Source organism: Panicum virgatum, chromosome 8N, assembly GCF_016808335.1.
Source record: "Panicum virgatum strain AP13 chromosome 8N, P.virgatum_v5, whole genome shotgun sequence".
NCBI lineage: Eukaryota > Viridiplantae > Streptophyta > Magnoliopsida > Poales > Poaceae > Panicum > Panicum virgatum.
Window position 1 is genome coordinate 43053106 of NC_053152.1, and position 15804 is coordinate 43068909.

At 47.2% G+C, this 15804-nt stretch overlaps 1 protein-coding gene across 2 annotated transcripts; it reads left to right on the forward strand.

Moving 5' to 3' along the window:
- The first annotated feature begins 1582 nt into the window (after positions 1 to 1582).
- Positions 1583 to 6960, forward strand: LOC120685315 (cysteine-rich receptor-like protein kinase 6). Of its 2 annotated transcripts, XM_039967158.1 has the most exons (8): positions 1755 to 1884; positions 1978 to 2629; positions 5093 to 5221; positions 5303 to 5427; positions 5576 to 5786; positions 5889 to 6126; positions 6225 to 6375; positions 6462 to 6960. In XM_039967158.1, exons 1-8 carry the CDS (start codon positions 1831 to 1833, stop codon positions 6768 to 6770), a joined length of 1869 nt encoding a protein of 622 aa, XP_039823092.1. In that variant the 5' UTR covers positions 1755 to 1830; the 3' UTR covers positions 6771 to 6960. The 2 variants fall into 2 exon arrangements, with proteins under 2 accessions (XP_039823091.1, XP_039823092.1); XM_039967157.1 differs by having other exon boundaries at positions 1583 to 2629.
- The last annotated feature ends 8844 nt before the right edge of the window (positions 6961 to 15804 follow it).

Consider the following 15804-nt stretch of genomic DNA (forward strand, 5'->3'; position numbering starts at 1 on the left):
TTAATTTGCCCGGCGGTCTATAAATCTCTCAGACGGTGCGAAGAAATATTAGTCATTTATTGTCCTTCAAACATTTACTGCAAAAGGTTGCATTTGTACATATTTTCATTGCAAATTAAGATGAACAAAACCGATAATTTTTTTTACTACTTAAAAATACCAGATCAACGTTTTATTTTACTCTGCCCCTCCATATTGCCCGTCCTAGAAACTTTATTCATTTTCTCGACAACTAACATGACATCCTGGCATCCTGCAAAATACAAAATATGCGCAGGAACAACTTTTTGTTTAGTTTATGAATAATGAAAATAGTTATTTAACAAATAAATAAATTTCATTTTATATGTTGATCTCGAAGTGACAGCACATGTTATTGAAGATGTACCCTTGGTCAAACGAAGTGCTAGGAGTGGAGCTGAATGTGAGGGTGCGTATACTTATGTCATTGAACAACAGTTGATTGCATCGATCATCGCATAGTTCATGTATGAGTATTTGGTTATGTTGTTATCAACTTCCATCACCATGCCATTTTCCCTACTTCATTAGACTATATGGGATAAGCAGTAGTAAATTGTTAGAAAGGGTGTATCTGAGATATAATTATATTTATAGTATTGTTAATTGTTATAGTTCATATCAACTATTTCTATCGCGGATCGGTTTTTTGTCTTTTACAATAATCATTCACCTTTTTATTTGTCCTAATTCTTCAATCCAAACTAAGTCATGTTCCACTACTGAAAAGTAATGAATCCTGTCCAATTGTACAAACCAAGAGAATTGTGCCTCCCAATTTGGCTACTTGATTATTTTTTTCCCTTTTGCGTGATGATGCATATCTCTTCAAGTGGTATTTAATTTTTATGCACCCTCTTCTTAGTGGGAGATGTCCCCATTTCCTAAGGTCCCGAAAAGTGACACCAACCCTAGCAACAACTCCCATTCATCAACCAATGTGTTATTATATTATAATTTGAACTTATTACAATGTCAATGAATTTAATATTTTAATTTTTCTTTTCTATTTTTTGTGGTACATTTTAGTGAAGTCAAAATTTAACTTTGGTATTTTTTAATCTTTTTACTTATTAAATTTCTAGTAATAATAAATCTTAACTTTGAATTTCTTGATTAATTTTGAAATATTTAGAATTATGCCCGACGAGTCAACTATCCCAATCTGATCTGGAGTCAAATTATTTGGATATTATTCAATAATATAATTGGATATCCATCATATATCCATATTAGATATCCAACTTTAAGCACTCGGATTCAAATCTGGTATCGAGCATTGAATATCCCGATTGTGATATGAACTATCTATTTAGTGATTGAACCCCTTCAGCCTTACCCTAGTCAAACTATGCTGAGTCCATCGTAATATATATGATGTTCTTGTTGTCAAAATATCTAAAATTTTATGTACATTGACAAGAAAAGACTTATATTATTACCATGCTAATAAAAAAATATTTTTCAGGATATGTAACTCTTAAGTCAAATATATTTTTTAAGATACTATCAGTCAAATTGTATTGTATGTGGAAGATGGTGACGTGTCCTAGTGGACTTATAATGGTGGTCCGAGCAAGTAGTGGGTACTCTAGCATCAAGCAACAAGGTTGTGTCGGCGTCTCCAACATTGACAAAACACCAAGGACGACCAGGTGCGCTTGGCCCCACAACAGTAACTGCGTGATGGCTTCCTCTAGAAACTATTACCGCCACCACCACCTCTCCTCCTCCAAGCTCGCACGGCCACCACTCGCAACCTATCCTTGCATTCCCAGCATCGTCGGCATCACGACGACTTAGTACGCCATGAACGGCGGGCTCCTCGCCGCCGTGCTGATCCTCGTGTTGCACCCGCCACCGGCCGACGCGGCTACGTCGGCGACCTGCGACAGTAGCGGCGGCGGCGGCCGCTACACGCCCGGCAGCGCCTACGAAGCCAGCCTCCGCCGAGTCGCCGACGCTCTCCCCACCAACGCCTCCACCTCCGCCAACCTCTACGCCACCGCCGCCGTCAGCGCCGGCACCAACCAGACCGTGTACGCCGCCGGGCTGTGCCGCGGCGACCTGGTCCCCTACACCTGCCTGGTGTGCCTCCAGTCGAGCTTCAGCGACGCGCAGCTCCAGTGCCCCCTCGACACGGACGTGAGCATGAACTACGACGCCTGCCACATGCGCTTCGCCGGCGTCGACTTCCTCGCCTCCACCAACAACTCGGTGCAGCTACCCTACTTCACCAACTTCCCCGCGGTGGCCGCCGCCTCCGCCGCCGGCCGCTTCAACGGCCTCGTGGCGGAGCTCCTCGCCGCCACCGCAGGCTACGCGGCCGGGTCGGGGAGGAGGTTCGCCACCGGCGAGATGGACGTGGACAGCGACTACTCCCAGGGGCAGTTCTCCAACATATTCGCGACGGCGCAGTGCACGCCGGACCTGACGCCGGCGCAGTGCCGCGCTTGCCTGGCCGGCGCCATGGCGGAGATGCCACGCCAGGTGTTCCCCAGCAACTCGACGGGGGCGAGCTTCGTGGGCGAGCGCTGCGGCTTGCAGTTCGCCCCGTATGCGTTTTATAACGGCGACACCATGGTGAAGCTGCCCATTCGGCTGCAAGGTGAGTTGCACGTGCAACTGCCGTGCCTCTCATGTCTCGAGATCTGAATATTGTTTTCTTAAAATATAGTATAGATGCAGACGCTCGAGCCATACGCCCCTAGGAGATAGCTTAATTTGATACTAGCTCCATTCTTAAATTAAACTTGTTAAATTAAATATACGAGAAGAGAGAACTACTCGATGTATATACCTCTTATTCACTAATTCCGATCCAAAGTCACACGGCAAATACTAGACACAAACACAACATTTACCGTGTGCCAAAGTATAAAATACACGATAAAAAAAGAAACACACGGTAAAAAAGAGGTTTGCCGTGTGCCCCAAATCTGGACACACGGCAAAAAACATTTGCCGTGTGCCCAGATCTAGGGCACACGGCAAACAGCCGCCGCACCCCCCCCCCCTTCATAAAGTCTCCTCCGCCTAGACTCTCCCGACGCCGCCCCCATCCCCTCCCTCCCTCGTCCGGCGCTGCCCCCGATCCTCCCTGTCCCGACGCCGCCCCCATTTCCTCCCTCCCTCGCCCGGCGGCAGCGAGCTCGCAGCGCGGCGGCCCTCGAGCTTCGGCCACGGCATGCCCGCGCGGGGCCTTGCGGCGGCGGAGGAGCAGGGGCGTGACCTCCCGCCGGCGCGCCGCCCCCTCCTGCTCCCTCTTCCTCCCTCCCACTCGATCTCCGTCCAGTGCAGACGAGATCCGGACCCTGGCTCCCGGCAGAGGTGGCCGTCGGCGGCCTCGACATGGAGCTGGGCTCCACCGGCCACGCGACAGCGGTGGGGGCACGCGCGAGGGGGCGGTGCGGGGACGCGGCATCTGGATGCGGTGGCGCCGGCCTCGCCCCCTAGAGCTCCTGCCGTCCTGAGGCGGCCTCGCCGGCCATGCCCTCTAAAGCTCGCGCATGGGCCCCTCCCGCCTCTCCGCCAAGATCCGGCGCGGCCTGCGAGCCCTCTCGCGCGGTCCCGGCGGCCCGTGTGCGGCGGCAGGGCCGGCGCGGCGGCGCAGCCCGCGCGCGGCGTCGCGGCCGGCGCCCGGCGTCGAGGCCCTCTTCCTCTCCCTCTCCGGCGGCTCTCTCCCCGCGCGAGCTTCTTCCTCCTCGCGCCTCCTTCCTTCGGCGGCCTCCTTCCTTCGGCGGCCTCGACGGCGAGCTGCTGCTGCGGTGCCCTTCCAACGCGCCCGGCCGGCAGCGCAGTGGCCGCTCCAACGGATTTTTTTTGTTTTTTTTTTGTTTTCGGAAAATGTTTGCCGAGTGCTAGTTTTAACACACGGCAAAACTTTTGCCAAGTGCGCGAAGAAAAACACTCGGCAAAGGTGCCATTTGCCAACGTTTGTTTGCCGTGTGTAGTTTGCCGTGAGCAACACACGGCAAACATTTTGCCGTGGGGAAAATAGCCTTTGCTGTGTGCCCCTGGCACACGGCAAACGGCCTGTATCCGGTAGTGGCTGTTTGTGGAAGGCAAAATAGCCCAATCATCCCTGAACTATGGAGCTCAGCTCAATTTGGTCCCTAAACTATAAAAATGTCCAATTCAGTTTCTGAACTATTCTAATCGGTCCACATTTATTATAAAACGTAATAAAAATTGTGTAACTTCTCTGCAGGAAGAAAAGGTAAACAATAACGTATGTTAGATTTATACATTGCGTTCAGATGTTCGCCCTGTCATTAGCACAAAAGGAACTTTTATTCATTACATGGAAGCATTTATACCAATTCGTTCGCACCCTAACAATAGACATGCCATCATAAAAAAAAACTCTAAACAACACTCAAGTGATTTTTTGTTCCAGTCATCAATCGATTTCTGTACTATCCGTCACTGGTGATTGATTTCTGTACTATCCATCACTGGTACGATCGTTCCTTTTAAGCTGTATTTAGTGGTTGTTTATGTTTTCTATTAAATGCAGCCCGGTCCATCCTCAGTCAGTAGATTGTTTTTTGTCATCACTCGAACCTTAAACGGAATTACTAACCATCACTCGATTGTTTTTCATGTTATGTCATCACTCAATTTTTCGAGTGTCAGTTATTGTTCTGTCCGTTGATTTTTATTTGCAGTGTCGGGTTGGCAACGCAAAGTGTAAAAGGTTATCCCAAAGATATGACTTAATAAAAACGATCATGACATGTCGGGCCGGCCGGCCGGGCGGCCTTGGTTGGACATGAAACCCAGGAATATCAGATTGTACTTATGTGGGGCGTGACTAATGGGCCATGCCATGTCGGTACCTTATTAGACACGGTCCATAATTGCCAATGGATGGTAGAATATTTTTTAAAGTTGCAAGTCCACAACCAAAACTAACAGCAATATGCTCCGCCACTAATACTTTTTTTCTACTAGTGTATCCTGACATTGTTCTTCCTAACTGAATTGATTACTACTTTCCATATGTGCTGAGAAAAATATTCAGTCAGTTGTACCTCTACGTACTTAGATAGTGTTCAATACCTTCCAGGAAAAAAGTCGGCAACGACTCCAGTTCTTGCAATAGTACCTGCAGTATTGGGTGGACTATTCGCACTAACACTAATTGCCCTTTGGGTTTGGCGGAAGAAGAGGTCACCAAGAAAAATGTCACTCTTCGGTAAGTCCGCTTGATATTGCAGTAATACAAATTCAAATATGTCTTGCTCTAGTAATCTTTATTGGACTCCAATGGATGCAGTAAATGTAGAAGACATGGAAAGTTTTGAGTCCATATTTATCGGCCTATCCACGCTTCAGTCAGCAACAAACAACTTCGATGAAAACAACAAACTTGGCGAAGGAGGATTTGGTGTTGTTTATAAGGTATGTCTTCACTCATTTGCAAAATTATATAAGATTTTTTTTCCATACAATTCCAGGCAACCAGCGGATGACCAACTATAACCAGTGAAAAATTGAACTGACAATCTGGAGATATTTGGTTGAGATGCTGTTTTTGTTGCTTGTTCAGGGTGCTCTGCCAGATGGACAAGAAGTAGCAGTCAAGAGGCTTTCTGAGAGCACAACACAAGGACTAGGCCAGATGAAGAATGAGCTAGCTTTGATAGCTAAGCTACAGCACAAAAATCTTGTTAGGATTGTCGGTGTTTGCTTGGAAGAAGGTGAACAATTGCTTGTCTACGAGTACATGCCCAACAAAAGCCTGGACACCATTATCTTTGGTACCTCCCCTCCTGGCCTAAAAATTGGTTAACCTACCAAATTGGCAAAAAGTTCTTATTTTCCAAATCCCAACTAAAGTTGGTGTCCTTTTTGGATGTTAGATCCCGATAAAAGTAAAAAGCTCGACTGGGGAGCGCGATTCAGAATACTCAACGGAATTGCTCGAGGCCTGCAGTACCTGCATGAACATTCCCAGCCGACGATAGTCCACCGGGATCTGAAAGCGAGCAATGTTTTACTTGATGCTGACATGAAACCCAAGATTTCAGACTTTGGTCTGGCAAAGATTTTTGATGATGACCAAACAAGGCACATCACAAGCCGCATCATTGGAACACTGTAAGTTCCTGTTCGGCCATATGTTCTATGACACTTGAGAGGCTCAGGTGAGGTGCTCTGTGCCTTTTGGATTTTACTAACATTTATCTTCACTGCAGCGGTTACATGTCTCCTGAATATGCCATGCGTGGGCACTACTCTACGAAGTTAGACGTGTTCAGCTTCGGCGTTCTTGTCCTGGAGATAGTGACTGGGCGAAGAAACAACTACGCACTGAACACACTGTATTCTCAAGACCTCTTCTATCTTGTAAGCACCATGCCTGCCCTGGTGTTCCTTGCTCCTCTCCCTTACATGCTGCTGCTTGCTGAATTGCAACATGGCTTGCATTGCAGGTGTGGAAACACTGGGTCGAGGGAACAATCGCAGAAATAGCAGACACTAGCCTGGGCAGGCACTACCCAATGGCCGAAGTTCTGAAGTGCATCAACATTGGGCTGCTCTGCGTTCAGCAGAACCCGACGGACCGGCCATCTATGTCTGCGATCGTCGCCATGCTCGGCAGCGACACGGTCTCCCTGGAAGCTCCCTACCGGCCAGCCTATGTCGACAGGAGCAGGAGCTACTCAGAGACTGCTGAGCGTGTGAAGGAAGAGCTGTGCTCGGAGCCTCAGACGTCGATCACGGAGCTCACACCTAGGTAGACAGAGAATTTGACAAAGAATTTGCCTGCAGCAATATAGTCAGTTCAACAGGCACAAATATGAATTCGAAGGATGTGTGTATTGTGTCCGTTGTGTATATATACTGCACAAATAGTTATATAATAATGTACTTGCAATGACATTAGTAAATCCCGTGGCAAAAATATACATGATGCAAACAGTTCGCACAGAGTTCAGTGCTCAGCCAACACACAAAAAAAATGTCCTCTGAGCTGTGTTTCAGCTTCAGCTTGTTTTTGACAACTCACACGCAATGATCTTGTTTTTTTTGCTACAAAGTTCGTCATGGTTCTAATGCTGCTATTGATCGCTTTTTATCTTTGATGTAGTGGTGGGAGACTCTGTGCAGGGAGGAGCTGGTATGAGAAGCTATCAGCAGCAAAAGGTTGGATCAGGGTGAGGACTAATGGTGGTCACCTTTAGATGATGAGCGATTGATAACGTTGTTTAAATTTGATATTTATTGGCTCGTGATTTGCAGTCGCAGAATGCGACGTGGTGGTCGACGGATGCGGTGAAGGTCAAGCGAAAGGTTTGTGCTAATGGATCAAAGACGGTGAAGGACGAACATGAGTGGGCTTGAACTGAGGGACCCAAGGAGTCCAGGTGAAGTCACGGGCAATCCATGTGTTGCACTGAGGGGCGAGAGTACATGGACGGATGAAGACGGCGTCGGTCGAGTCAAGCGGGATGGGGGCATCACATGCTTGACAAAGACTGGATACGTATCGACATCGAGGAGGTCGTGTGGCGGCCAATTAGAGATGGACGGTTTGGATGGTTTGGACCTTAAAACCACCAGGCAAGAAGGATTCTCAATTTGGGCATAAAAAACGGGGGCGCGTCCGGATTTTGGAGATGTAAGATACATAGCGCCATCGCAAAGCTTTCATCGAGGCGAAGCAAAGTCGTGAAGACGGAGTGTCCGTCCGATGCTTCTATAAAAAGTTGGACCATTTTGCCCGTATATAGGTATGTACCGTAGTTATTAACGTAGAGGTATTTTCATCTTTCACTGGGCGCCACATATGGATAGGGATGGCTGGTTTGAAGAGTATCCCTCTAACCAAAGTTTTTCATTTTCTCCTTCCTTGGTTTTAGCCTCTCTTATCTTAAATTTTGGATTAGAGTTTGTGCAACGATTTTTTCTTTTTTTTTGAATGAGGCCCTAATCTCCTCATGTCCTTCGGGCTTGAAGATTCAAATTTCCGTGTGTCCCTTCCCTTGTTCCCGAGCATTTTTCTTTTTCACCATTTTCGGATGAATTTTAGGTGATTTTCGTTCATCGCGTTTCGACGCAAATCCCGTGAAATTTGTTGGAGACTTCTGTTGCTAGGGTCCTTGTGAGCAACTTTGGTGTGATTCCCCCTCAAATCTCTCACGAATTTGGCCTGAATTTGAAGTTTTCCCAAATCGCGTTCTTGGAAGGGGCGCTCGGTTTTTCTCTACATTTGCAGCGAGTACTCGATCTTTTCACAATCTTTTTCTTGAATCTGCTAGATCTTATAGCTTCACATCTACGGCCAAATTCATTCGAATTCATGGAATATTGCGCGAGTAATTTGAAGTTGAAGTGTACCCTCCCTCCTTTTTCTAGCTTCGGTTAGTGTGCAGGACCACCGGCGGCAGCCCAGCTATAGATGTCCAAACGTGCAACCCGGCCCGACACTGCACTAGAACTATTTGGCACTGACACTATTCGGCACTACACTACTCGACACTAACTCTTAGTCGTGCCGTGCCGTGCGGCACTGCGTGCTGGCCACTCGGCCCAGACACCACACTATAGGCACTTAACCGTGCCGTGTCGTGCCGCCGGCATGGTTAGCACGCCGTGCTAGTGCCGGCCCAGGCACTACCACCACAAAAAAGCTCAAAACACTCAAAATTCGGGTTTGGAGACAGATCCGAGGAGACCGGAGATAGGAGAGGAGGATGGGACTAGAAGGGGAAGAAGGCCTGCGGTAGTGCCGGGCCGGGCCAACGATGGAGGCGCAATGCAGCTTCACCGCCGGACTGCGGCTCCGATCTAGATCTGACAGCCGAGGACAAGAAGAGAAGGGGAGTCGAGCAGGAGGATGACGGTGTAGCACAGGAGCAAGACTAAATGGCTCAGGACAACGTCCATCGGCGGCCGGCGGCGCAGATCGGTGGCCGGAGCGGGAGAGGCGAGCGAGAGGCGAGAGGTGAGCGTGAGAGGTGTCGTTCGTGGCATATATACGCCGGTCGCTGTAACGGGTCTTAAGTGGGCTCTCGGTCCAGTAAACCTATAAGGCTAACGACTAGTAGATCAGGTCTAACGGCTAATATCAAATAGGTACCGTGCCAGGTCCGTGCCGGCCCATTATCCGTGTCGTGCCGGTGCCAGCACTGCGTGCTAGGGTTACGGCCCACGCACTACACTACGTCCATGTCGTGCTTGCACTGACACTAAACCCACCGAGTCGTTCCGTGTTCGTATCGTGTTTTTTAGTGCCGTTTTTCGTGCCGCCCATCTGACCCGGCCCATTTGGACATCTATAAGCCCAGCACTAGCGCACGAGGCGCACACTCAGCTTGCTGCAGCAGGCCATGCATGCCAGCGCGGCCCAGGCAGGGGCGCGGAATCGGCCCAGGGAAAACAGGCCTGGGGCGGCTCTTGCAGCCTAGGATGCGGCCCAGGGGGCTCTCAAGGAGCAGCCCAAGCGGGGCATACAAGGTGCGGCCCACAGCTGGCTCACAGTCTAGGCGCGGGGACCGGCACAGGACTTTTTTATATTTAAAAAAAATCAAAATTTCAAAAATATATGTCTATTTTGAAAATTTTCAAAAATACCCCCCGGTCGGCCTATGGGGGCGACAAGGGTCCTGTCGCCCAAGCAACGGGCGACAGGACCCTAATGTAAATTTTTTTTTGGAATTTGCAAAGAGGTCCCTGGCCGGGGGGAGGGGCCTGTCACCTCTCCAATGGGCGACAGGGGCCTGTCGCCCCCCCCAGGGGCGACAGGGGTCTCCCTTCTCATTTGAGCCTAAAAATTCAGAAGAAAAAGAGAGGGGTGAGGAGAAGAAAAGCGGCGAAGCTCTGCCGAATTCCGCACTTGTGATCTACCGGTAACTTCCGTATGAATCCGTTGATATTGTATAACAATTTAATTTAATTAGCGGATTAGCTGAATTAGATTTGGTGCTTTAGAACACTCGTTTAGTATTACAATTTCAATACTATTACAGACTTGTTTTTAAATTAATTATGAATTAGAATAGAATTATGACAGTACCTTATTGATATTGCAGCATAAGGCAATAGAATTATGACAGTGCCTATATTTTCACGCATCGATTTGGTATACGATAGGTGTATTATTGAAATCATTGTTCGTCATTTGGCGCACCACACTATAGCGACAATGTCTTCGTCAGTATCAACCTACATTCCGTGGAGCAAGTATGAAGCCACCGTACCCGAAGGAATTGATGTGCCAATGTGCTTCTGCGGTTCGTTATGCAAGTTCATGCAATCTGAGGTTTTAGGAGATTACTACGACATGAGGTTCTTTATGTGTGAGAACTACGAATATGATCCACCTAAGCGATACAGCAAAGACCGGGCCAAGGTAGCAGGACAACAGACGCTATTTTCTTTGTGACCTAACATTGAGTTATGATTCTAACTTTTGTTGGACAAAGTCTCCTCCGCCTCTTTGTGATTTTATACTGTGGTTCGACACCGTGCAGTCGCAGCAGGCAAAGGACTTTGTGGAACAACAAGCAAGGTGGGCTGCAGAACGTTGGCGCCGAATGAAGCACGAGGAACAGCAAGAGGAGAAGCGCGAGAAAGAGCAAGAAGAGATCCGCAAGAGGATGGAGGAGGTGGATCGTAAGGCGGCGGCGGAACGTGAAGCTGACAGGGAGAGAAAGCGAGAGAGGGCACGCCGTGCGAAGGAAGCCGGGCCCGAAGCAATTAGGAAGGGCAAATATCCTCGGTGCACTCAGTAGAGTAGTACCATGTAATCCCGGCATTTTACATTCCATAAGGCATGGTAGGTTTAGATGCAACAAGAAATTATCTTGTTGCGTGCACATGCCACTGCAATTAGTTGTTTATGTTTTCAGTTGAGAGCTTGACTCTGTGTGTTGTAACTTTTACCATTAATTTGCAGTTGTATCCGGAAATCTATGAAATCTTTGAGCTTGTCCTTAATATTTTCGGAGCTTTTCATGTCACTAGAATACTAAAAAGCACACATTTAATTAATATAACGATAAGAAATAAGAACTAAGAAATGCATTACATAATGTGAACCATCAAGTTTACATTATAATACAATGGTAATGAAACACACATCACACATGCAGTGGCATGGCAGAACCCGTTGCAAACTACGATAAACAAATTCTGGACTAGCCTAACATGCCTTAGGTAATTTAAAAAAACACAACAAACACAACGATGCAGCATGTCACTAGCACTAGGGTAGTCCTAGTAGCCGTACCCCCACGTAGCAAACTGCGTTGAGCCTTCTCCGCAGTATCCACCCATTGCTGGTGGTGCAGGCGGTGGTGCCGGAGGCGCAAGGCCCTTTCTTCTTGTGACAAGGGCAGTTGCAGTAAGGAATAGTACATGGTTCATCCTGTGAACCGGCAGCATTGCTGGTATCATCATCTTCGTCGTCTTTGTTATCCTCGCTCACTTCCTCATAATGGTTCACCTTGCATTCCATATCAAAGATCTTTATCTGGAGGTACTCGATGAACTCCTGAACTGAATCAATTGGTGCAGGATCGACCCACCTAGTAAAACCACAGTTTTCTGGAGCATCAGAAGACTGCAAAATAAATTTCATGTAAGGTGTCTAATTGAAGATAAAGAAATGAAACAACCGAGTATTACCCATGCGTGTGGACATTTAAAGAAACGCCGACCGCCATCCATCCCGTCGGTGCACATCTGCACTAAGCAGTCCTCACCATGTCTGCATTTTGGCCACGGTTCTCTACGGTTATCGTATTGTCGAAGAGGAGTTTCATTAGTAAATTCACTCTTGTGCTGTGGCGGAAACTCAAACACTAGTTCCGAAAAGGAATCAGGTCCAAGAGCCCCCCCCCTCCCATATTATGGGGTCTCCCTTTCTTCCCCCTTTTCCTTTCCCAAAACCGTAGTTCCCATAGTGGGCCTGTCGTCCTTCTCGTCGCCGTACATGGCCCCGTGGTAAGGCTCGTGGCTGACAATGGGCCGACCAACGGCTAGCCTCTCGTACGACCAAAGTTGTAGCAGTAGTGGGCACCCCGCCAGGATAGCGTTCCCATGTGTCTTCACGCAGCCGTCGCAGAGTCCACGGCAAGTGGCTGCAAGTACCGCCTCACCCCAGCTGTAGGCCGGTACGTCCTCGTCCCCATCCGCAATCTCCCGTGCATACGGAAGGAGAATCCTATCGACCGAGTTGCCATGAGTGTTGTTGAAAATGATGTAACCAAACAACCAAAGTAGGTACGCCTCCAGCGATCTGGTCACACTGTACTCGTCGGCATCCGCAGCCAACAGGGCAGGCTGCATAAACAATTAAGATTAATGGTTTCAACTGACAATGCAACATGTGAATTGTAACAATTAAACTTAAATATGCAATGAATACGTACTGTAAACTGTAGAAACCAGGTCTTCGAAGGACCTGCTGCTCGCAGGTGCGGGTTGATCGGACCTGCTTCTTCCACGCGGTCAACCAGGGCAAAACGGCCTCCAGGTCATCCATCCACGAGGCCGCCACCACACGCGGACCTACAACCTCCCCGACGATAGGGAGGCCGAGGAGGTAGGCCACGTCCTGCAGCGTAGGAGTCATGTCCCCACACGGGAGGTGGAACATGTGTGTCTCCGGCCTCCATCTGTCAACGAGCGTCGTCAGGAGGGATCGGTCGAGCTGAATAGGCCCACCCTCGACAAGACGGCCCAGAGTCAGTAGATCGGCCTCACGTAACCTGCAATAAATAAAATTGTCGAAACAAAGGAATACCGACGAATACATAAGTGATAAACAATAATATTTCATTACATATCTGTCAACCCAATCGTGGTGTATAGAGATCGCCTCCCCGGGTGGACGAGGACGTAGCACCTCTAGGGCTCGGTGCTCAACTGCTGCAAAGCAAGACCTGTGGCTCGAGTCGATAACTGGGTCTAGCAAGGAATCCATCTCCATACCTGCATTCAAAAATATATGAGAACACATAGGTACATATATGTTTCATACAAACTGGACGTGTAATATTTATACATTACAGATAGGTTCGATACAAACTCCACGCACGATTACTACATATTATAGATAGGTTCGATACAAACTCCACGCACGATTTTTATACATTACAGATATGTTCCATACAAACTGGACGCACGATTACTACATATTACAGATATGTTCGATACAAACTCCACGCACGATATTTATACATTACAGATATATTCCATACAAACTGGACGCATGATTACTACATATTACAGATATGTTCGATACAATTGTGGATCATGACACCGAGTGCCTTCCACGAGCAATTCTCACCGATGGTCGTCTGAACGTAGGAGGTGCTCCATCTCTGGGATTTCCGGAAGGACCGACGTCAGCAGCATCGTGAAGTGCATTCTGAGGACACTTCTTGTAGTTGTGACCCAATGCTACACATTGGCTGCAACGCTTTTGTGCCTTGCTTGCTTCGGACTCGTCCATACCATTCCGAATACGACGTGTTTGACGGCGGCCTTTGCCTTTCTTAGTGGCTGGATCAGGAATAAACATCTTATTCTCATTATCCTGAATGAAAGGTCCCACTATTCCAATCTCGTATACCTCATGTCCCTAGGTGAATACAGCTGCTTCCTTGCTGAAGTAAGGTGAAACAAATACTCCTGGCTGCAACCCAGACTCTACACATGCCGCAATGAGATGCGAGCATGGCAAATGCAATAACTTAGGCTTCATGCAGGAGCAGAAGGCTTTGCCAACTACTGTAATCAAACTCTCTTGTACCACCCTATCTCTACGGATACCACGACCAGTTCTATCCTTGCATAGAACCTCAAATCTATGCTCCATTGTACCTGTTGATATGACGCGGTGCAGTTTGGTCTTTTCAATCTTCTCTTGCATATATTGTGTCACTCTTGTGCAAAACTGAATTTGGGGTTGCTGATGTTTATGCTTGTAGCCATGTAACGCTCTCTGAAATACTTCATGCACCCAAACATGATGAACTCAACAATTCCCACAAGAGGAAAGGCACGACAAAAACGCATAACCATATTGAAACACTCTGCATGGTTCGTTGTCTGAATACCATACCGTATTCCGTTGGTATCATAAAGGAATGACCATTTCTCCTTAGGTGCACCTCGAATCCAGTGTGAAAATGACTTTTTAATTGAATCCCTAGCCTCTGCAGCCTGACTCGTGCTTGTTCCTGATGCCCTTACCTTCACTAACTCTGCAGTCAACTGATCAAGCATCTGCCATAATGCATTGAATTTTCTCTATTGATTTTGGGTGCACAACCTCTTAAACATGTTCTTAAGATCCTTGTTCTTGAAGTGGTCATAGAAGTTTGCACCCATATGCCTCATGCACCACCTGTTTTGGACATCGGGCCACAATCAGGGTTAAACTATCCGACCAGTTAGCGGTAACTGCCGGCGTCCGGTTCTGGTTTACCGGACCGGTTTGACCGGTTACCGGTAGAAACCGGTCAAATTCAAATTTGAATTCAAACGGCGCAGTTCAACCGGTTCGTACCGGTATACCGGCCGGTTAGACCGGTTTACCGGCCGGTTTGACTGGTAACCGGTCGGTTTGACTGGTAACCGGTCAAATTCAATTTTTTTTTGGTTTAAATTCAAATGCCCACAAAGTATACTAAATAAATATTTGTATAATATATTTTAGTCTCAATGAACCCTACAATCCTCTTTTGTACTACTTTTACATTGTATTTGTATACTTTTGTATGCACATTTTTTATTTAACTTCAAATCTCCGCAAACTATACTAAATGAACGAATTTTGAAGAAAATTTGACACCATTAGATTCGTCGCACCTTGAAGTATTTTTAGTAATTTTTTGGGAATTTTTCATTTTTTTTGAATTCAAATTTAAATTTTGAATTTGGACCGGTTTCATACCGGACCAAACCGGAACCGGTCCGGACCGGTTTGACCGGGACTGGTTACCGACGGTTTGGTGAACCCTGGCCACAATGGAGGCATTATCGCAGTTCCTCGTTACAATTTCAGTATTGATTGCAGCAGACCTGCATGCCTATCGCTAATAAGGCACACATCTGGACGTGCAGCAACAACATGAACCTTCACTCATTTAAGGAACCAAGACCAACTGTCTAAGTTCTCATTCTCAACAAATTCAAATGCGAGCGGAACTATTTGGTTGTTGCAATCTACCCCGATTGCGGTGAGTATCTGACATTTATACCTTCCAGTCAGAAATGTGCCATCAATACAGATCACCGGAAGACAACACAGAAATGCTCTAACACAGGCACGTAGGCAAAAGAAGGCTCGTTGCAGAATGCTTTGCCCCCTAGTCACGGCTAGTACGAGGTATGTGTCATAAAAGCTTTCAGAATTTCTAGCAGCAACCTGTGATAACATACGAGGTAGGTTATCATATGATGCCTCGTATGTGCCGAACCGCATCTTCAACAACCTTTGTTTAGCCCGCCATGTCTTCAAATAACTAATGGTGTACTGGTAAGTCTGCTCAATGTGTCGAACAATCATTTTTGGCTCATAATTTAGGTCGTCCATAATCAACACATATATTTGCTTTGCAACAAAGTCGCATGATATATTGCAATGCGAGGGAAGAACTTCTGACAGCAAACAAGTGTGCTCTGTCACAATGGAACATTTCCAGTTCGACTTCCATTTTCCCTTAAATGCATGTACTCGCCATGGACATCCATCATTCACACACTTCACCTCATATTCTTTACTGCCAGACTTTACGACTCTAAATTCTCATTTCAATG